At 38.4% G+C, this 23,234-nt stretch overlaps 2 protein-coding genes across 2 annotated transcripts in view; one reads left to right on the top strand and one right to left on the bottom strand.

Moving 5' to 3' along the window:
• The window catches only part of LOC115631453 (protein sax-3), a 62,005-nt gene that overhangs the window by 17,899 nt on the left and 20,872 nt on the right, over window positions 1–23,234 (top strand). The window contains 1 exon segment of the mRNA XM_030528199.1: window positions 22,986–23,176. Coding sequence (XP_030384059.1) covers window positions 22,986–23,176 — 191 coding nt within the window.
• Window positions 4,234–4,949, bottom strand: LOC115631454. Its single transcript, XM_030528200.1, has one exon. It carries the CDS (start codon window positions 4,937–4,939, stop codon window positions 4,592–4,594), a length of 348 nt encoding a protein of 115 aa, XP_030384060.1. The 5' UTR covers window positions 4,940–4,949; the 3' UTR covers window positions 4,234–4,591.

Genomic DNA, 23,234 nt, shown 5'->3' with positions numbered 1-23,234 from the left:
TTTTACAGCTGTATGTGTGTATGTGTGAGTGGGTGAGTAAGTCGCAGACACCCAGCGAGCAATTTTCATTTAATGTGCAAAGTTTTCTCGCCTAAAATGCTGCCTAATTGAAGCAACAACGTGAAGTTGGAATTATTTTTATTGCTGGCGCAATTTCGAGTACAAAATGGCTGCCGAAGACAATGCTGCAGACGACCATTCTATAGATTGTATGTGTAAGTGTCTCTCTGTGTGTGTGTGCAAGGTCAAAGAAAATTCGTGCCGCCATCGTCTGAAGATGTGGATGGAAATCTAAGCGGCCGCTTCGCCTGCGTACAGATCAGACTATTAGCTGCATTGCGCTAAAAGAAAATCAAACAATGCAACATGTGCTGCACCAAACAACAGGGTGTGTGAGCGAGCGAGAGAGGGCGAGCAGGCTTGTGGGTGCGAGTGCGAGTGCGATCGCAACTGGCTCGGCAGGGTCATAAATTTAACGAATATAATAAAAACCAAATAGTCGAAAAAGTATCCAAGACAAACAATAGACGCGTTAGACAAAAAAATAAAAATAAAAGACGTAGCAAATGAAAAGAAATGGGAAAGAAGGTTCTTTTCGGTTTTGTAACAATGGCATTTTGGTATGTTCCTCCACTCGTCTGAGGTGTGTGTAGGTAGACGAAGTGCTCGAAGAGGCTGCAGACAAAGATCCCAATGCCATCATCCTACAATGAGTGTAATATATTGAGCCTCGAAAAGACATGCGAAGCAAGCTGTTGTCCAACTGCGGCATATGGCTACCGAACTAAATTTAAGCAGGGATATCTAGCAGGATAAGATGTTATCTCTTGGTAGCATGGAACGAATATTGACAATAAACTACGCTGCTGCTTTTTTATTTTTAAGTTGTTATGCAACAAGAGCGGGAGTCTGGCACCTAATTGAGTTTTATATTTTGAAACATTTTTAAGGAACTGAAACGAAATTGAACCTATTCTAATTAATACTAGTATATATGTGAAGCAAATATTATCACATACCATTAAAATGAACTACACTGCTGCTTCATTATTTCGAAGTTATTATGCAACAAGAGCCGGCAGTCTGCTATCTAATTGAGTTTTATATTTTGAAACATACAAACAAACGAACCCTTTATATTTAATACTAACATATATATGAAGCAAAGGGATTTAAAGGGGTTTTGTGGCCCCCACATATCAAGCTGTTTCTGTTATATTATATTTTATATTTTGGTTCCATTTCTTCTTTTTGAAGACCATATACACCTTTGAACCAATCGTTCTCTGGATCTACTAACATATGTGAAGCAAATATTATCACCAACTTGGAAATATTTTAATACAACTATTGTAACTATTTGTTCTTTAAAGAGTTTTGTGGCCCCCACCTATGAAACTTTTTCTGTTATATTATATTGTCTATTTTGGTTCCACTTCTTCTTCTTTTTGAAGTCCACATACACCTGCAGTTCATATTTTCTAGTGTAAGGAATATAATGGCTCCACAAATGTCTTCCTCTTTCCCCTGTTAATCCACATTCCCGCTACACTTTCAACACATATGTACGTAAACCTGAACCATCTAGACAAAAGCGGCATGCAAACCACTTAACTAAATATCGGTGTTTAGTCAAATTGCAGGTTTATGGGCAATAGCTCAACATTGCCATACAATTGCCAGTTACTTAGCCACAAATTTGGCGCCCCCACACAGTTTAGATAAAATTGGTAACTAATTGGAGCCAATTTAAGCAGAGAGCTTTCATTTCTCTACTCTACGCGATCGCTGTGCCCCGTTCCCATTACACGCATATTGAGGCGCGTAAATATCATTAGAGGAAGAAAAGAGCTAAGCCCAACAACAAAATGGAGGACGTGCGCATTTTTTCTTTTTCGCAAATAACTTGTTGTATCGGACATTTGGGTATCTCATAGTTTGCATAGCTAATTAGGCAGCTGTGGCCGATGATCATTGATCAAGATCGCAGAGCGCAGTGTTAACGAAGGCAACGTAGACAGACATGGTCATGGGGCAAGAACGTTCTCACATTAGTCACGCGTTTAACATATTTCGGTTCGTCTTGCGTTTTAAATTTAATATATTTTGTAGCTACAAGTACAACGGCAACAGAACAGCAACAGCAACAGCATCAGCATCAGCAACGACAACAGCAACACCAACAGCAACAGCAACAAAAGGCAGCTTGACAGCGAGTGGCTGGAGAATTTCAAGCATATGCAAATATTTTGCAAATCAACCGTGCGTAACTACGAAGACGACGACGACGACGATGGCGGCCCGGGTTTTGTTCAGCGTGTATCTACATATGCAAAACAATCGACTGTGAGTTGCTCAGAGATGTGCGGAAGTCGTGAGCGAACTCAAGCTGATGAGCTTTCTAGATTAGGGATAGAAAAGTATCACAACATCGATGACATCGCCTCCAAAACTGCCGATCGAGTACAAATAATAGAAATACTTTTCGTGTCGCAATTCGACGTTAATTGAAAGGAAACTGTCTACAAAAGCTAATGTGGGTCTGCCTTCATTTTTTAAACGCCTTCAAAAAAGGAGTAGGCTATCAATTCGATTTCAAGCTGACGAGCTTTCTAGGTTAGGGATAGAAAAGCATCACAGCACCAAGTACATGAAACGCCTGCAAAATTGTCAATCGAGTAAATATAATTAGACAATTAGACTTTAATTGAAACGAAATTGTTTTTAAAAAAATAACAATGATGGGGGGTGGGTCTGCCTGCACTTTAAACGCCTTCAAAAAAAGAGAAGGTTTTCAATTAGTCTGGATGTTTTCTAGTATTTTAATTTTTTGTTTTTGCTGGTCAGTTCGTCAGTTCCTTCACGCTCTCTCCTCTCTAGCGTACACTCACTTCTATCTGATTTGCGACAGCAGCGCAAGCGAACGAGTTGCAATCTCTCTCTTGGCTATCTGAATATGGTAAGAAGCTTTTGGTCAGACGACGCGCATGCGCGCGGTCCATTACACAAGGCAGAGCAGAAAAATACAACGAATTAGGCGCGGAATGCGATCGATACGTGCGGCCAAGCTAACAGACCACAAGCAGCAGCAGCAACAGCAGCAGCAGTCCAAGAAGTCCAGGCAGCCGGCAGCCACAATGTGGCATTGGTAGCAGCAAAGAACATGGAACATGTTGCACATGCCGCAATGTGGATGGCGATTCGTTTCCCATATTGCTAATTCGCCTTGGCCAACAAACCAGGCTGGCAAACGTAGGAACGAACCACCGAATGAGTGAGTGAGTGAGTGAGCCAAGTTAACAAGCCAGCAGCAGAAATCGTGCGCAGGCGCAACGGACAGCTGCACACACACACACACACACACATACATACACATAGAAATACATACATATATGTATAGCCGCCTTTATGGGTCTCAAATGGACATTGCTGGCAATTAAGGAGCCCAAAACGTTGTTCTTTTCTACCTTGCTTGCTTGCCTGCTTGCTGGCCTTCTATACAATAAGCGCAATTCTTAACGGTAATTATGTTGTTCGTTTTGGCAGCGTGTATTTTGCGTAAGACAGCGAACTCTTATCCTCTTCCACTTCCACTTGCACTTCACTAACCCCCCCTCTCCAGCTGGCTCCAGACATTTGACACAACGACGTGAAGCAAAAATTGTTGTTGGCCAGTACGCGCGGCCTCTTGTGTTAAATTGGATTAATTTGACAGTAAAATGCAAATGAGTGGCCAGCCAAATGCGAAATTAAAGTTAAAAGCATTTTATGCACAGGACTCGGGCAAAATTGGCGGCCATGTTGCTGCTAGCTGGTTGCTTGTTACTGCTGTTGTTGTTGCTGTTGACCGCGGAATGGCAACAACTTTGGCAACAACGACGAAAAAACGAAACACAAATGTTGGCAACAAATTATGTTGCTTTGAAAGCGCGGTGGGCTGGCACACACGCACATACTTGTATAACACACCCACCCGAGCTCAGCTTATTGAGTGACTGCACGTAGGCTAGACTCGAGACTACAAGCAGCAGCAACAACAGCAACAACAACAGCAACCACAACTATAGGTAGCAGCAACAGGCCGAGGCACAGTGGTCGAGACCTGCTGCACGAACGTAGGGGAATCAAAGCAACATCTGCCGGAGTTCAATCAATCACAAGTATTAGGAATATTTATAATATTTATTTCAAATATTTTACTTTAACATTTATTTAGTTTTTTTTTTTGCCAAATATTAGTTCATGAGAAGCCGACTATCCATTTAAAACTTTAAACTAAAGACATTTCATTCAATCACAATTATTAGCAACTATGGCACTTGTTGCTCACAGGAATATTTATAATATTTATTTCAAATATTTAATTTTAACATTTGTTTAGTTTTTCGTTTAGTCGACTCCCCGACTATACATCTAAAATTTTAATCTCAAGACATTTAGTAGAGCGAACTTGAAGTCTCACTGCGATCAGGCATATAAAAAAATCTGCAGCAAAGGCTGCATTAAATAAAATAAATAAAGTATAGTATGTATCGCGGGCCAGACCCCAATCCATTGAAATACGATCTTCCTCATCCATCAGCCATCAATCTTACATTAGACTCATTTCATTTGGCAAGCTCTCATCGCCGCTAGAGTCTGGTTCAGGAGGCAATGGCTCGGGTGTTGAGTATGGCATGATATCGAATGATCCAAAGAAGCCCTCCGCGTTCTTGACCACCACAATGAATTGGGCAGGATTATGAGGCAGTGCTGTCTTTGACGTTATATCATAGTCCCTCAAGAGATTGGCATCCTCCAAGAGATCTCTTTCTGTGTTGTATAACTGCATATTCGACGGCAGTTCCTTCAAAATGGCGCCAATCATATATTTGAGTTCGAGAATTCTGGTGTACTCCTGTGCTGTCAAGAGCAAAGTTATTTTATCTTTTCGCACCATTAGATGAACATTCGATGTGTCCATTGTGAAAATAAATGTAAATTGTTTGAAGGACTTTTTGAATTAGAAACTCAAATACCACTAGCTTGTAATTCGGGGCCTGCTATGATGGGTATTAAAATCATTAAAAGAATGAATGGATATAGTCGAAATTAGTTGCTGGCGATATGTTGATCTTGACCACAGTATCTGGCCAATTCCATATACACGTACATAGCTGTGTCGTTGCTTTTGTTGCATTGCAGCGTCGTTGATAAATAATCAACGTCGTATTTGCTGCGCACATGTTGCAGCAACGCATGCAACGAGCTAATAACAAGCAAAGTGCAGCAATATTTTAAATTGAATTTTTGTGCCGCAGACCAAGAAGTAGCAATATAGCAATGTAAAGATGTAACCCAAAAAAAAAACACAACACAAAGAGCGAAACAAAAAAAGTTCAGGGCAGCAGAAAAGTTGTTGCTGCTGCCCCTTCCTCTGCTGCAACATGCATCAAAACGCCCGCCTCGTTTTTTTTTTTTCTTCATATGTTGGCAATTTTAATTCATTTTCTTTTGCCACACACACAAGTGCGTGTGTGTGTTGCCGCCAAAGATAACGACAACGACAGCTTAATCGATTTGCCAGCTCCGGCGCCGGGCCTACAAACATACATACACAGTGAGAGATATATGTACATACTATGTATATATCGTATTAAGGGAAGAGTGCCACGCAAATGAAGCCAACAAATGTGGTAGGAAATGTCTGATAAATTATGGCAATATATTTATTAATTGTCAAGCTTAGGAAAGTTGCCATGTAAAGTAAAAAACTACTGAAAAGCGCCGAACACAATTAAATGCAGCGAGCAGCAGCAGCAGCAGCAAGAAATTGCAACAATTCCTACAGCAACAACAACATGGGACGTGTACTGCAGCCACAGCAATAATAACAAGAACAAACACTCAAAGGTGGTCTCATAATTTCAAGCTACAACAGCAGCCACAGACAGCAGCCACAGACAGCAGCAGCAACATGCTGGCAATCTCAGCAGCAGCAGCAGCAACAGCAACAACACTGCATGTGTATGGACTTTGGACAACAGCAGCAAGCTGGCTGCATTCTCAAATTTTATGCATGTAGTCAATGGCAATGGCAAGGCACACTGACAACAACGACAACATCAACAATTGCTGCCAGCAGTCACAGCAACAGCAGCACCAGCAACAGCAATTGTTGTAGTCGCCATACTCTTATTTTGGTCATTTACAAATAGAAATTGCATTGATTTGTGTGTGAGGCTGTGTGTGTGTGAGTGTGTGTGTGTGTGTGGCTGTTGTTCTTTTAGTTTGAAATGATGTTGCTGTTGCAACTCCCGCTGCTGCTTCTTCTTCTTCTACTACTTTTTATTCATTCTTGCTGCTCTTCCAAATGATCTGCTGCTACTGCTTTGATGATATATCAACGATGCGGCGCCCTCTGCCCAGCTAAAATGGAAAAAAAAACCACAATTTTCTTGGCCATATTTGATGTGCAGTTACATGTTACATGACGTCTGTTCGTTGGCTAAACGAGCCACAATGTTATGTTTAGTTGTTGCATCTTTTTTGTTGCCGCTGCTGCCTTTTGCATTTATTAGCATTTTCCCCCTTACTTTTGTTGTCGCCAGCTGACAGCATACTGTGAGGCAAAACCGATTCAAGCAACAACAAAAAAATGCTACTCGATTATTTCCTAGTTACTTTCTATTTTTCTTCAGTTTGCAATCAATATTAGAAAAAGACAGTCATGAATACCTTTGATGTTTAAAAATATTTTGTGTGGCTTTAATGTTTAGGGAGACCTCTATTTCTAAAATCCGTTTTATAACTTTTAGTTATGATTCATATTAGAAATGTTTTAGCTGTTTTAAAAAGCTATTTCCACAATTTAAATAAAAATAAATTAATATAAGCCGAAATCTCATTCAATTTTATATGCTGAATAAATAAAGTTTAGAAAAATTGATGTATTTATAGCCCGAAACTTTTGACATTTTTTTAAAATATTCAATTATTATCAAACTTTAATTTATCATTACTTGAAAATGTTTGTAGTTTTAAGTAATATTTTTAAACGCCATGCCACTGTCCTTGGTTAGCTTGTCTCTTTGGTTGCTGCAGCTCCTGTTGCTCCCGTTGTTGTTGTCGCAGCCGCGGCCGCTGTTGCTGCTGTGTGGCAACATTTTCAATTCAATTATATTTCATGTTCATGTTGCATCGATTTACATTATAATTTGTGTCTGTAACGGAAGTCATTTGTGCAGATTTTTGTAAGTATTGTGAATACGCGGACCGACCACAAGCCTGCCTATTAGCTGCAAATAAAAATATGTTTGTTGTTCTTCTTTTTTTATAGTTCCTACACATTGTTTGAGATTTTTTTTCCAATGCTTTGCACCCACAACTCTAGCAAACCGGTACATACTCGTAAGATATTTCCCTCTGCCCGTCGACAACAATTGCTCATTACGCTCAATGAACTTAAATAGTGGCTGTAACAAATTGGCTCATAATTTTTGGATTCGTCATAGCCGGACAGGCTTGACAACTGCTCGGCGGCTTTGGTGGCCCAGCAGTCAAGTGTCGCCTTTTGATTAACCGCATCGAATTACCTCACACGCTTGCAACAAGTAAATACTAAGACTCCAAGCAAAAGAAAAGGAAAAGTAAAAATGAACAAACAACAGATTTTTCTTACAAAAAAATGTCTTTGAAAAACTTGTGGCCCAATATTATTTTTTAGTCACTTTGGGGCAAGCTTTCTTTGACACCTTTGACATTAGGCAGGCAGACAGGCAGTCAGTCAGTCATTCGGTTAGTCATTCATTCAGTACGTCTATCAATCAATCAATTAGTGGATGCGTCCATCAACTTGGCAAGTTGTCAGCATCTCAAAAGTGAAAATGAAAATTAAGTCAAAGTGTGTTTAGTTAAAGTTGTTAAAGCTTTTCACGCCTTCATCATTCACGTCTTGCTCGCTCGCTCGCTGGCTCATTGCTAATGTTTATAATAATAAGTAGAATAAACAATTTGCCAAGACTAATGAGCAAGCTGCTCTGACGCCCACGCTGCCACGCAGCCCACTTCCAACCCAACCCAACCTCTCTGTTCTTCTGATTGCCCCCTGTCTACTGTCTCCTCTGCTTGATCTAATGTTATGACAGCTCATCAAGTGTCAGGGCAAGGCGGCAACGTCCAGCCAACGTCCCTAATGACATTTGCTTTTAACGTTTATTAAATGTTACGTCCATGTGTGTCTGTGTGCAGCTTAAATCAGTTTCGGTTTCACGAAGGCGAAAAAAGTGTTGTGTTGTGTTATTTTCTGCGAGTAAGGGCTGCCCCCAAACATAATCCGCTATAACTTTAATGATGCATTATGTCTAAGTGTTGACTACTTCAGCAGTACAGCGCTCACTCGATAAAATAAACTCCACTTGTTTAGCAAGAGGCGATGATGGCGAGGTATACACGTATATGGATAGGCAGAAAGACAAATAAAGAGATAATTAGCTAGATAGATGTATAGTTAGATATATATAGTAGAAGCAAGATAGTTGGGAAATTAAGAAACTAAAACATACGAGTATAACAAACTCATACTGTATTTATAAACACAGCACACTCAGACATATACACACTTCCTTTTGCGGCAAACTTTAATTTGATGATGGTGGAGCCAGCAGAAAACTTCATCTCTAACATTGCCCATTAAATCGAGAGCACATGCCCCAAGAAGAAGACCACAAGAATCATGGTTGATGGTCACGGGAAACGCTCCTTGCCCCCGACACGCGCACACATAATGGCCGGCAATTTGTTTTTGTAACAGCGAAGAGCCTCAATAATAACGCTTAGCATTTTTGATTTCTTCTCTATGCTTTTGATGAGTTTGCTCGGCTTTTGTTGCCGCTGCCTGTTGTTGTTGTTTAGCGGCTGTAACAATTTTCTCTTTCATTTCAATGCGATTTCATGGCTCTTGATTAAGTTTTTGTCGCTTTTGTCGCTCGTTTCATGCTAAGCTGCTGGTATCATAAAAAATTGATCTGAACGGCAATCGGCGAAAGGCGAACGTTGAACGTTCAACGCTGCTGGCAACTGCCAAAAAGCTTATTAGCTTATGTTTTTTTTTTCTCATATTTTTATTGTGTTGTTATTTTTGTTGTTGTTGCTGTTACTCGTACTGTGGCTGATTTTTGTTTAAGTTCAACGCACGTTGAACGGTTTAATTATGCGCTTTTAACAATTAAACGACACGCCCCTGAGGGGCCATCGAACAAAATACAGAGCCAAATATGGTAGTGTCATAATTCTTGTCAAAAGTTTGTAGCCCCAAGCGGCCTTACTCTACTTAACTAACCTACACTTGGCAAAAATATGTTGAGTTGAATGAATGGTGGAACTGCAATATATTTTGACACAATTCTATTGATGTTTGAATATCTAAATATCTATCTATCTGTGTTATGAAAGATTTAAAATAGTTTAGACATTTTACAGTATTTAAGGCAACACATACTAGGAGAGATATAATTAATGATTTATTTCTATGAATAATTTAAACAGATATAATGAAAAATTTGAAATCTAGAGTTTGTTAATCTACCAAATAATTGTAGCAGACAATTTTGCTTTTGACAACAAATCTATAAAAAGTTTTGAAACTTCTTCACCAAATTTGGGGGCGAACAGCTTTATTTTTTCAATTGGAAAAGCTGGGAAACCTGTCATTTTTAGTTCTCTAACTGGCTATAGTTGTACCTTTATTTTCTAAGTGTACTTCATACTCCACGCTGGTTTGTTCAATAAGCTTTAACGCTGCAGCCGGCGGCAGCTACGGCAGCAACAACAACGGCAACATCGATAACGACAACAACAACGAGAAACTGCATAAACATTGTTGATTGAAATCAACTTTGGCATGAAATCAATCATCGCTTGTATGTATGTATGTAGTTCCCTTTTTTTTGGGCTGCCTTCCTGCCCGTCTGACTGACTGACTGGCCCCTTTTTATGCTTTATCACTTTGCCTTTGTCGCTGCTGAATGCCGAGCCAGTCCTGGGTCAGGGCCTGGGCCTGAGCTGCCTTATCCGTATTTCAAATCTCTCATGCAGGCCGCGACGAGGTTGGTTTTTGCTGCCCTTGCCTTGCTTTGCAGTGTTGAGTTTCGCGCGTTGACTGCCCTGCCTGCGATCCTGCCTGCTATCCTGCCCTGCTTCCTTCTTACAACAACTTCAAAGGCATGACGCTATTTGCCCGTTTGCCTGTAGGACATTTTTCGCTCTTCCTTGGCCAGCGTCTGACCTCGAGTCATACTTATGAGTACTCGTATAGTATATGCAACATGTGACATTGAAACCAAGACGACGACGACATTTTGTATTGTGAGTCATGACTATCGCCGACTCGATGTACACTTGAAAGTTTTGTGAGTGGCAAGGCAACGAGGGCAAAAAGTCCTCTCAACTGTGTATTTATTGGTATTATTATTATTATTTTTGCTAAAGCAAACAACAACAACAAGAAAAGCAACTGCAACGAGATGAAGAACAACTATGGCCAGTACTCTGGGGCTACAGTTTTTCAGCTCATTTATTCATATTTACATTTAACATGCGTTTTTATAACGAACCCAACGTAAATCGATATCCAATAAACGACATCTGTGTGCATTTTTCCGTTCCTGCCACCATTTGTTGCTGCTGCTGCTGCTGCTGCTGCCGTTGCCGTTTCGATAATGATCTCTTTGTTGGCAGCCCGCGAGAACATTGGCAGCTGGGCAGGGGGTTGCACAGTTGAGCTCTCTACTTACTCTTGCCACTACTACTACTACTACTTCTCTACTACTACTACCACATGCCACAGATGAATATCTGTCAGAGTTGTCAAAACGACAACGCATAAATCCAGAAGGAAAAACATAATTTATGTTGCACATGCGCGACCCAAAAGGTTCTTTATGGACAATTGTTTTCAGCGTAGCCGAGAGCCAAAGTAATGTTTATGGATCCTCAACTGGCTCGGCTACCGTTCAAGATTCTAGGGGCTAGGGGCTAATTTGAAATGCAGAGCACGGGTTCAACTTAATGGTTATTCCTCATAAATTCAACAAATTCCAAAACTAATAAATTCTATTTTTTCCCCTCTCATTGCAGGTAAGCCACTCGTTCACAACATTCAAATTCATTCGAATACAGTCGGTAAGCAATGGCAAGTGATATTTGTAGAATTGGACCATCCATGTGGGGTATTGAAAACTTGGAAACTGTGTCACGCCCATAAATCAGACGAACGGACGCATATGGTATTGCTCGCTATACTCGAAAGCTTTCAGCTTTCAGCTCGCAGCGTCTCAGAGTTGACACAGTCAGGCGACATCTATCAGAAATAATGAATAGAAAACTTGTCGAAATGCCAATGGAAATGACAAATGTAATTAATTTGAACTTTTCGGTGCAACAGCTATATAGCACAAAAGCCCAAGCGAGACAGCCAGAGAAGAAACAAACAAATAGAAAAAACACTTTAAGAAAAAAAAACAACTTTAAGAAAAATTGACAAATTATGTTGGTAGCTTGAAATATGCGCTACACATGAGCTCGATGTTTGTCTTTTATTTTTATTTTTTTATTCAACAAATAAACATTTTTTTTCATTGCTCATAAATTTCTGTATGAATGAGCGCCGAGTCTACGCCGCAGACTTATCGCTGTGTGAACTATGAAATTGTTCAAATCGGCTTACGAAATAAACAAATTAAAATCTAAATAAAATACAATTAAGAGATTAGGCCAATGATTAATTGGATTTTTTTCACATTATGCTCAATGGCATTTAGTTGTCATATTTTCGTATAAGGACTGGCAGCTGACATGGCTATATATTTATTTTGGTTTTTTTTTCACTCGCATGGGCAGTACACTTCACGGAAATGTTTGAAGAGAGCTTATTAATTATGAGGAATGGCTTGTTAGGTATAAAAAAGGCAGATAACTCGTGAAAACAATCAAATCATTTATACCAGTAATCAGTTTTGACATCCATTACGAATCTGGGCGTTAATGAGCAAATATTGGCGAGAGAATGAAGTGATTGAAGAGCTATTGTAGGAATTTTTAAATGAAATATTTGATTTCTATGTAATTTAAATAGAAATTAAATAAATAACAGAGAGTAGAGAAATAGTGCAGAGTTTTAACTGCTAGTACTTTTATAGAAGCTTTTCAATAGAATATTCGATTTCTAGATAATATAAATAGAAATTAGAAATTAAAATAGTAACATAGAACAATCGATTAGTTTTTTTTTTCTTGACTTAAGATTAATTTAAAATTTTCCAAATAAAAGTGTGTATCAAAAATGTGAAATGCTGCAGCACTTATAAAAAAGAAGACCTCTAGGTTGAAGGTTTTGTGTGATTTTAAATTTTCTCTTTAGAGAACAAAATATTTGGCAATTTAGAAACAAGAGATGTTTTAAATTCCTTTTAATATTAAATATTTACCATACGTATCAATCTATTCATTTTTATATGTAAAGCCATTTGTAACATCAGTTATGCTGCTAATCATAAAAGATTTTATATTATAATTATATTTAAGAGATGAAACTTCTATTGCAGCGTTTCATATAAATATGAATACAATCTGTCATCATTGGCGGAAGTATATCCAATTGCCGCATAGATTCTATAGAAATCATTAAAATGATAAATATTTTGATAAATGAATTATAAGTAGGCGTAATTTGAAACTCTTGCTCACTCGGCATTCGACAGAGTTTCTCAGCACTACGAGAACATTTGCCAGTAGCTTACATATGGCTTCGATGGCTTCTTATGACTGCCCTAGGCTTAGCTTATTCAACAACATACTTAGTCCTTATGTACCTGTATTTATGTATATTCATGGGACAAACATAAACTTTAACTGCTGCGGTCTTCCATATCAGCTCTTAAAAGTAAAAGCCACTCAATTTTTTCATGTCAATGCAATTTTTCAATATGCCAAAGGAAGAAAGGAAGAAAAAAGTTCGCGGTAAACAAAAGCGACCAACAGTAGAAACGCTGATGTAAAGATATACAAAATTCCACAACCGCACAAAAAGGTTTTTTTTATATTTTTTTTTAAGTAAAGGGGAAAAAAGGCAAAGAGATAGCAAAACAAAGATATAAACTATTGAGTTGATAAAAAATATGACATTGATCGTTGCTGCAGTCACATATGAATACTTACGTACATTCATACTGGCATGTATAGTATATATGTATAGTCTGAGCTGCCCTTTTTACCAGCTCGCATATTTATGGGGAAAAAAGGCAACCGACTGCGACGCCGGGACTGAAGCTGGAACTCTTTGCTTTTTGTGCGGCATGGAGTCGCGTCGTGGCCGTGGCTTTTAGGTTTTTGTCAGCTTTAAAAGGATTTCAGTGTTTTTCATTTATGAAATTATTGATAAGAGTCGAGTGCGCTCACTCCTTCCTTCCGTCCTTCGTTCCTTCACTTGCCAATGCAAATTTAAGCTGGAACTTAAAAACTGTTTTTTGCCATTCCATATGCATACTGATAAGTACGAGTATACAGTCAGTCAGTCATCCACCCTCTATATAAATACATATTAATACGAGTATTACGTACCCCTACATACGAGTGTGTTTGAATACAAAGCGAGGGTTTGTTCGGCAGTCAACCACATAGCCACAGACCCATACAGCCACATGAATGTCGAATTTAATTAACAGTGAAAAGTCGAGAAAGAAAAAGGAAACAGATAAAGAAAAGTCCCAACCGACAAAGTAGCTCACCAATAGGGAAAAGTATGAATGGAGGTGGGGCCGGGGTGCTTGGCTGCCTGGCTGCCTGGCTGGCAAATGCCTTTGGCGCCAAATTAACAATATGCGTGCATACAATGTGCGAAAAAATAAGACGGAGAAAAGATGCCAGTCGGTTGTCTGGATGACTGGATGACTGGCTGAGTATTTCAGCACCTTCGGGCGTTTTGGCTCATTAGCGACGTCGCCGAAGCTCCAGACGCGGCTGCCAGCCCCCCTTGGCCTGGGAAAGAACGTGCTCTAGCATAAATTTGACATTGAAAATGAGAATGTTGTGGAAATGAGACGCCACGGCTGCTAGGCAAGCACAGGCGGCAAGCAGTCAGTCATTGGCCAGGGCCAGGGCCAGGGACCGATATCGAGACCGAGACAGGGTCTTTCTCTCTAGGGTTTACATGTGGTTTTTCGGTCTTTTGTTTTTGCTGGCTAGCCGCGAGCACTGCCAAATGGTTTGTTTTGCCTAATCAAATGGAGGCCACCCTAAGGAGCGAGACAGGGCCAGGGATGGAACACTGCAACATATGTTAGGATGCACTGAATGGAACAGTCTTTGTGCGTTTCACAAAATCAAGTCGAAGCAGAGGTTCTATTTATTATCAATTCTCTAATATTGAACCACTCTTTAGATGTATGCCAAGTGGAAGAGAAACAGCAAACCCCAGCTAGACTCGGAAAGACAAGTTCCAGAATTTCTTGGAGTAGAGCATTTTATGACTCAGTATTCATTTGAATCTTTGAGTTTAATGTTTAACTAGTGGACTATGAAACTAACTCTCTAAAACGCTCATGCATTCAAATAGGATCGAAAGATATGTACTGCGAAATTTGTGTATAATTTAAATATCTATATTCAGTTTAATTCACCAACATTTATTAGCTATCTTTCAAGTAATCCATATTAAAAAGTTTAGCAACTCAATCCACTGATTTTATATTCATTAAATAGTTCCTGTTATTATTTTAAGTTTTGTTTTTCTTAAGCAACTCTTGTCCCTTTTCATTATGAAGTTTTCTTGGATATGGAAAATGACATCCTGGCTCAAATGTTGTTCATAGACTGCGTTTCCATCCCTGAACAGGACAGTCATCGAGCCGTGACGACGCCTTGCCTATTTTAATTGAGGGTTGTCCGTTTCTTGGCCTCTTGATGGGAAAAACCCAAAAGCAAGAACAAAAACAAAAAAAAGAAACAGAATGCACATTTGAATAATTTATTTGATTTTTGATTTCTTGCAATAATAAAAACAATAATAATAACAACGACTGGGGTTGGGAAACCTCTGCATATTTGCACATATTGCTAACATGTTTCTTTCAGCCCAAGATCCCAACATAAAAGCCATAATCCCTGTTGGTTTATTGCGGTTTTTATTGCTGCTCGAACCTAAGTCTGTTGCCACAGCAAATATTTATGTCTCGCTGCTTGTGTTGCTGTTGTTGTTGTTTTTGTCTGTCGCGTTAGCTGCTCTTCTGAATATTACATAAATGTGCTAATGATTTATGTGTAAGTAGGCGCAGCAGCCAGCCCACTTAACCCATATACTCGTAGTAGAAATGTTGGTTGTGTCTGGAGGTAAATACCAGCATTTAAATAATTGGCAACCAGGCAGCTTCCGTTTCAAAGCTCTCCTTTGTACTTATTGTTGTTGCCAGGCGCCTAAATAAATAAACAGCAACAGCCGAAGCAGCAGCAAGTAGTAAGCAGACAAACAAATAAATTCACAAACAAACAAACAAACAAACAAATAAACAAATGGAGCAGCGAGTAAAGCGCACTTTACACCATTTGGCAAGGTGGGCAACAACAAGAAGAACAACAACAACAACAACAGCGAAGAAGCGGGTTAAAAATTATAAGCGCCTTCGCGTATTTAACTCCAAACACACACCAGTGAAGACGACAATGAGGCAAGGGAAAATCTGCAAAACACATACAAACACACACCAGAACACTCACACACACACAGACTCACATTTACTTACACAAAGCTTAAGTGGCAAAAGTTGTGCAAAAGGCTTACAAACTCCTCCGCCTTTATGGCGCACAGTCAGTCTCGCCCTAAGGCCTCCTTGGTTGCCCACTGTCGCAACTCATCTCTCACCCACTCGAACTCCCCAGCCCAGCCCAGCTCACACCGCACCGCACCGCACAGCCCCTACCCATCGCCGGGCCCATCCCGACCCATCTCTGTGAAGTTTGACATGCGCTGCTCATAATGTTCGCAAGCTGCATGCACATTAAAAATTAAACATTCAGCATAAATAAGTTAAAACAGTCGCAACAAAAGCAACAGCAATGGCCAAATCAAAAGCAACAACAACAAGTAGTATAGAGCAGGAAAACTTACTTTCAACCATCTCCACCATAGTATGAATAGTTGGCAGCCACTCGACACGAAGCGACGCGACGCGACGCAACGCGATGCGACTCGACTCGACTTGCTGCTGCTTGCATTGCAGAGCGACGCTAAAAGCTTATAAATTATTGTTGAGTGCCATGTTGAGCCATTGCAACAACAATAATAAAAAAATATAACAACAATAAAAGCCACTGCAGCTGGTTAGACGAATTCCCTACACGCTCCATTGGAATTCACGCTAAAATGATTCGCTTTCTAATGACGCCAAAAGACATTCATCAAAAGATTTATTTAAAGGAAACTAATGCCTAAAACATAACAAGTTTTATTTCAAATTATTAATTTTGCAAACTTGTTTAATTTGATTTAATTTTCAGCAACTTTATTAGACAGTTTTTTTCGTGTCTTTACGTTAAGCTTGAGTTCTTTTAGAGTAAACATTTTAAAAGAAAGTATTAGGAAAAGTTATTTATTTATTTATTTATTCTAATGACAACCCAAAAGACATTTATAAAAAAGATTTATTTAAAGGAAAATAATGCCTGGAACATAACAATTCTGTATTAAGTTTTATTTCAAATCATTTATTTTGCAAACTTGTTTTTTGATTTAATTTTCAGCAACTTTATTTCACATTTTTCCTTTCTTTGAGAGAATACATTCAAGGGTTAGGAAAAGTTGTTTATTTATTTATTATTTTTATTCAAATAACACCCCAAAAGACATTCATCAAATGATTATTATTTCGATCAAATTAATACCTAAAACATAACAATTCTTGTCCGTTTTATTTCAAATCATTTATTTTGCAAACTTGATACTTGATTTAATTTTCAGCAGCTTTATTTCATATATTTTCCTGAGATTTCAAGTTAAGCTTGAGTTCTCTAAGAGGAAACATTTTAAAAGAAAGGGTTTGGGATACCTATTCATTAATTCATGTTAGGAAGTCTTTGTGAAATGAGAGAAAAGACCACCTGCCTGCTTTAAATCCCACTTTCAAATATATGTCAACATATATTATAGAGTATCTGTGCAGACAATACGAATGGCAATGGCTGGAACTGTTGTATTTGTCTTTGTTAATTTTTCAACAACAGCTATTTACGTTGACATCACTAGCTTCCGAGTTGCACTCAAGTCAAGTGCTTAGAATTTTTACTGCATGCTTTAAAGCAGCAGACAGACAATTTCAGTTGAAGCTGATGCTGGAAAACTTTGAATTAGACAACAGTTATGCTGCTTATGCGGCCAACTACAGTAACTACCGTGGCTATGGATCTCAACTGTCACATTTGTTAGGCTGGCAGGCATTATAATGCAATGGGCACGAGACATGTACAACAAATTTACAGAGTTATGGGCACAATCAGTGGCAACTTGAGCTCGCATGCCGCCCACACTTGGCTGCATATATTTGCATCTTCCGTCAGTTGGTAAACACAGCGGGCATTTCGTAGTTGTTTGATTACAAGTTGTCTTGTAGGTGCGATAACAACTAAGCATACACATGAGCATACCAACACACACACACACACAAACGAACATTTGCACCTGCTGCATTATGTTTGTCTGCCCACCTGCCTCAAGTTTGTCATATCTCAGGTCTCTGCCTAAACGTCCCTTTGCTGCAAGTTTGCATTGTCATGGAGCCTGGGAGTTTTTGTGTCTCATTGAAAGCTATTTTATGTTGCCGGTCGTCTCCACTCTACTCCACTACTTGTATACTCCACTGTGTTTATGTTTGCTCAGTTGGAAAGTTGTGATTTTACTGGTCATTGTTGTTGTTGTTGCTGTTGCTGTTGCTGTTGCTGTTGTTGCAGATGCTGTTGACATGCTAATAATCATGGATGTACTCGCAGATAGGTAGGCTTATACAGCTATGCTCAGTTGATTAGGTGCATCACCATATCTGTGAAGAAATGGAAGATTATGAGAGTTTCACAATTAAACGTCAGAAACAGCATACTAGAGGCTGTAAGTATTATAAGCCTTTGCTCATTAATGGCTCTATTATTCTCCTTAAATGTCATTTCGGGTATAACAATCATAATTAAATTAGTATCTCATGGACGCTTCAGTGGTGTAATTCACCAATTTACACTTTTTTGTTTGAATTTCATTTCGTGAACTGAATCGACAGATTTTCTACTTATAACTCAAAACACTAGTCATCACTAGTTTAAAGCGAACTAATAATTAATTCATTTACAACTAATTAGATGAAATTGTAATTGCATTAAAAAATATGCGGATATAATTATGTTAATTCATGGACAGAATAATAGGTGGGAGCATATTTTTTTCAAAACCGGCTTGGCTTTCATATATATTTTAAGGTTTATTAAAGAAATTGTTAGTTTTCAATATAAACATATTTCAGCGTTAACACGAATGATGAAAGGCTTTTCAAACTATAAAAAATAATTAAGCATTTGGTTAATTCATAAAATACAAATGTTTTCAGTTGGACAGAATAATAGGTGTGTTCAAGAAAAATTGTAAAGAATATTGAAATTTTGTATATAAATTGGATTCGCAGCACCTATTTAAATGCCTGCCACTGTCCATTGGCCAACTCAATGTTATTTACACACATGTTGCATTTGCAGAAAAATGTGTGCTTTTAGCACGTACCGCTCGTGCAAACATTTAGTCGCAGAGACGACAAATTAGGCGACCAACTATCGAAATGAGGAAAGGAATGAATCCCTCTCCCGATATTGTCTCGCTGGCTGCTTTGTTACGCCTCACAGAGGCAGGCAGACAAACAAACCAAGCAAGCAGCCAACAAACCAACAAGCATCTGTAGGTAGCAGACATTTTTATGCTTATGTTAGACAAACAACAGCAGCAGCAGCAACAACAAAAACAAAACGCGCAAAAGCACATAAACTAAGATAACAGGCAGGAACGGGAGAAGCAGAAACAGAAACAGCAACAGCAACAACAGACAGTCAACAGACAGCAGCCAAAGATTTCTTAACAGCAGCAATAATAACAGCAACAACAACAAGAGCAATATAAAGAACAAATGCACTTCCTGTTATTATTGCGTGGCAACGTTTTTGTTGTTGTTTTTGTTGCGCTACGATGCCGCAACTTCAACACGTTAGTGGCGCATTATGAGGCATGCCTGTGTGTCTGGCTCTGTCCCTATGTGTGTGCGTGTGTATGTAAATGCGTCTGTGTTTGCTTAGGTGCACACAAATATGTGTGCGTATGTATGTGTGTGTGTGTGTGTGTGTGAGTGCGCGTGTGCGTACGATTTCAACGCCAGCAGCACTTTGCTGTTTATTTACACAGCCTTCTTCTTCTTCTTTTTCTTCCATAAGCATAAATTGCAGACGCCCACGCAGGCAGACACACGCACACATATACACACACACACACACACACACACACTTACATACCGATACACGCACCTACGCCAAATTAAGAGCATATCAGACAACCATAATTGAGAGAGCTCACGATTTTCTGCTGCAACTGCAACACGAGCCCCAAAAGCAACTACAACGCCAGCCAAAACAACAAAGAAATATGCAACAACTTTCCAGCACTGGCACAATTTTTGTTGATCCCTTCAAATCTGTGGGTGAGGCTTCGCTATAGTCAACATACATATATAGTGAGGCAATTTTGATTTTTCGATTTTTCGATTTTTAGAATATGGACTACCATTTGATAATTAAAACACAAATCAAAAAGTGAACCTCAATTGTATTTAGGAAACTTACAAAAAAAAAATTAACGTAATACTACGTAGCTTCTAATTTTTTACTTTTTCTGCTTAAAATATAAGCCCTAACGAGAAAATGATGGTTTCCAGTGAAAGCATACCTTGTAATAAAAAAGTAGATTAAATGCAAAACAAGAAAGTGTTTAACAAATACTTATTATGTCTAAAAAAACTTCATCCCATCACGCAGATGTATTGAAGAAATATGTACAAATTTGTGCATTATATATACTTTCTAATAACACCGATTTAAATGTTAAATTAAATTGTTACAGCTCATGCTTTTACCTAAAGTTTGAATTTGCTTATAGCAAGTACTAAATAATTTCTGGATTTCGAAGCTTACTAGTTATTTTAATATTAGGAGCTGCAGAGAAAGTAATACAAGTTTTTTAACACCACCATCAGCCTTAATTCTTTTACTAATAACATTAAAAATTGAAGCTGCAACAGAATAAACTCTTTATTCCCCCTTTGATCATTAGGATCAGATAGTTTATTAATTTCTACTGTTAATTTTGCTTGAATTTCGATTTCACATCAGTTGTATATTTTATTATAACTGCTAGTAATACACAATAAATAGGAATTAAATGAGAACAAAATTATAGGATCTATTGTAATTAAAGTTTTATAATTACTTACAATAGGATCTATTGTAATTATAGTTTTATAATTACTTTATCTTTAATAGATGACCAAATTGTATTTTTTTTATTGACCCAACATTATAGACTTCACTCCTTGATTCAGGATTTATTTTGATTCTTTACCCGGAAATTTGTAAATGGTTTATTTAATTTTACCAAAACTTTGAATGTTTCCTCATTTTAAATACAAGAAGGAAAAAAATATAGAAAGCCGCATTCACGATTTGTGCATTGAAACCACCCCAAAACTGTGATAAAATCAAGAACATCTGTTCTAATTTCATTAAAATATTCGCACATGGCTGCAATATATATATATATGTATGTTCATCAACCAGCCGAGTCAAATTTGTTAAATGCAGTGTTGTATTTCCTATAAAGCAGTATTTATTTATATTTTCTTTTTACACTTTATGCCATTCTTTTTAATTTTATTGCAACTTTCTAAGTCGGCTTTGACGATTACGCACTGTATTCAAGGTATTCCTTTTTTTAGTTTTTGGTCGATTTTTGCAAACAAAATCTTTTAAACAAATCGGCATTAAGTTTAGCCCGTTGCTGGTTTGCCAAAACTTGTGCTCATGCAGATTTCTACTTACCTGTTCTGCGTTTTCCTTTTATTTATTTATTTTATTCTCTGCTTTTTCACTTTCTGCGGTAGTGTAGTTAGTACGGGAAACTAGGAATGTGTGCGTGGTTTTGCTTTACATTTACTTAATTTTCTCTGGAAGAATAATAATGGAGGGAAATGTGTGTTTACTTTGCTGCAACATATTTTTGCTTAATTAAATATTTTGTTGGCTGCCAACGGAAATTCTTCAGAGTTTTTTTTGTTGTTTTTTTTTCATTCTGTGGTTGGATGCAAAAAAAGAAAAAATTGTTTGTGGCACATAAATTTGATGCTTCATTTAATTTGCATGCGCACAACTATGGACTACAGGTTCTCTGGTTTGTTTGTGAAATTTTAATAATTAGGAGCTGCCAGCAGTCGCAACCCTTTGCCAATTGCTGTACAATTTTACGCACACGCTCAAGTATTTTGGGATTTCATCATTTGAATTAGCACACTGTAGCCATGACGACTGGAACAATGGTCAGTTGGCAGACAATGCACCAGAGATAAAACATCGTGGCAGGGATAGCAGGTAGAAGACAAAGAGACAGAGCAAGAGAGCTTATACTATAAATGGACAAAAGTCTCTGCACATTGCTATCCGCTTTCAATAAATCTACGAAACTTAATTTCCGGCTGAATGATGTTAGAAGCAGCATCAGCACCAGCACTAGCACCAGCAGCGACCAGCACCCCCTCTCCTCGGGAACTGCCCCCATCTCTTCATTCCACAGTAATTTTTCACCTTAAAGCGCTTTTTGTAATTACTTTTCAGCTGTTGCCTTTGCACAGGTTCTGCTCTGCTGTTGTTGCTGTTGTTATTGCTTTTAATAAAGTTTATCTAGCAGCTCTGCTGGCACTTTATAGTATGATGTCCTTACATTCTTATCGACATGCAAAATTTATGTTTGTCTCCGCTGGCTCCCCATGGGCGAGCAAATATTTTTTGAAGTTAATTGAATTTGAGGCAAACCCAATGAGATGCTCTGGTAAATTTGTTGGATGCCCGGCGTCCGCCGTTCGTTAAAATAATTTCTACTTAGATTGCGACGGACATGGCGGCTTTTAGTTGGACTTTTAGTTTGGACTTCTTCTACAGTCGATAATGGCGTCTTAATTGTTCGCGCAATGTCAAAAGGGCGTTAGTTTAAAATGAAGCGCGACTAAAAATCCATAAAATGGCCAGACCATGTGTTGGTACACTCGAAAAAACTCGACGTTCAGAAAGTTCATTTAATTTCGTTTTAGAAGCGTTTCAAATATGATATGATTTTTCATATATGATAGATTTGTGATTTCTTTTATGAGGAAACAAAGAAACAACAGAATAGTCCGCTTTTTCAACATACTTAAAAATTTAAGCAAAAAAATGTGCATCCCTGCTTTTCCAGCTCGATGAAAGTATGGAGAATGGAAGTTCCGAAAAACGGCGTTGATTGCGAAATGCTTACTAAATATATTAAATAAGTCAACCATTCTTCTTCATAGAACAAATTTCTGAACTTTGTTAGTATAATCGACTTCTTTAGCGCAGTCTCAGGCCTATGTCTAGCTATTATTATAAGTGTCATTAACTTTTACATATTTCCTGCCTTTCTCTGAGTGTAGGGATAAGTGACAGCTGGTGACCATGTGGAACTGGTTTTGACTTTTATATTCGTGATCTGAACTCAAGTGTTAGATGAGGAAACCCTAAATGGCGGTAGGACCCTTCGAGTGGTGTCATTTAGCTGTGCCCTCAAGGGTTGCTCGTCTTACAACAATTGAAACTGCAAATGTACTTTTTTTAACCTTGACTCTCATTATCTGTCTGTCTTCTTTTTCCACCAGGTGAAAATCCACGCATCATCGAGCATCCCATGGATACAACGGTGCCAAAAAACGATCCATTTACGTTTAATTGCAAAGCCGAGGGCAATCCCACACCAACCATACAATGGTTTAAGGATGGACGTGAGCTGAAAACGGATACGGGCTCGCATCGCATCGCTCTGCCCGCTGGTGGTTTATTCTTTCTGAAGGTAAGCAGCCAAACGCATCCTACTATACTTATGTATATTGTGCTCATATACGAGTGTG

The sequence above is a fragment of the Scaptodrosophila lebanonensis genome, unplaced genomic scaffold (assembly GCF_003285725.1).
Source record: "Scaptodrosophila lebanonensis strain 11010-0011.00,11010-0021.00 unplaced genomic scaffold, SlebRS2 tig00001412-arrow-pilon, whole genome shotgun sequence".
NCBI lineage: Eukaryota > Metazoa > Arthropoda > Insecta > Diptera > Drosophilidae > Scaptodrosophila > Scaptodrosophila lebanonensis.
This window is presented reverse-complemented; position numbering and strand designations above follow the sequence as displayed.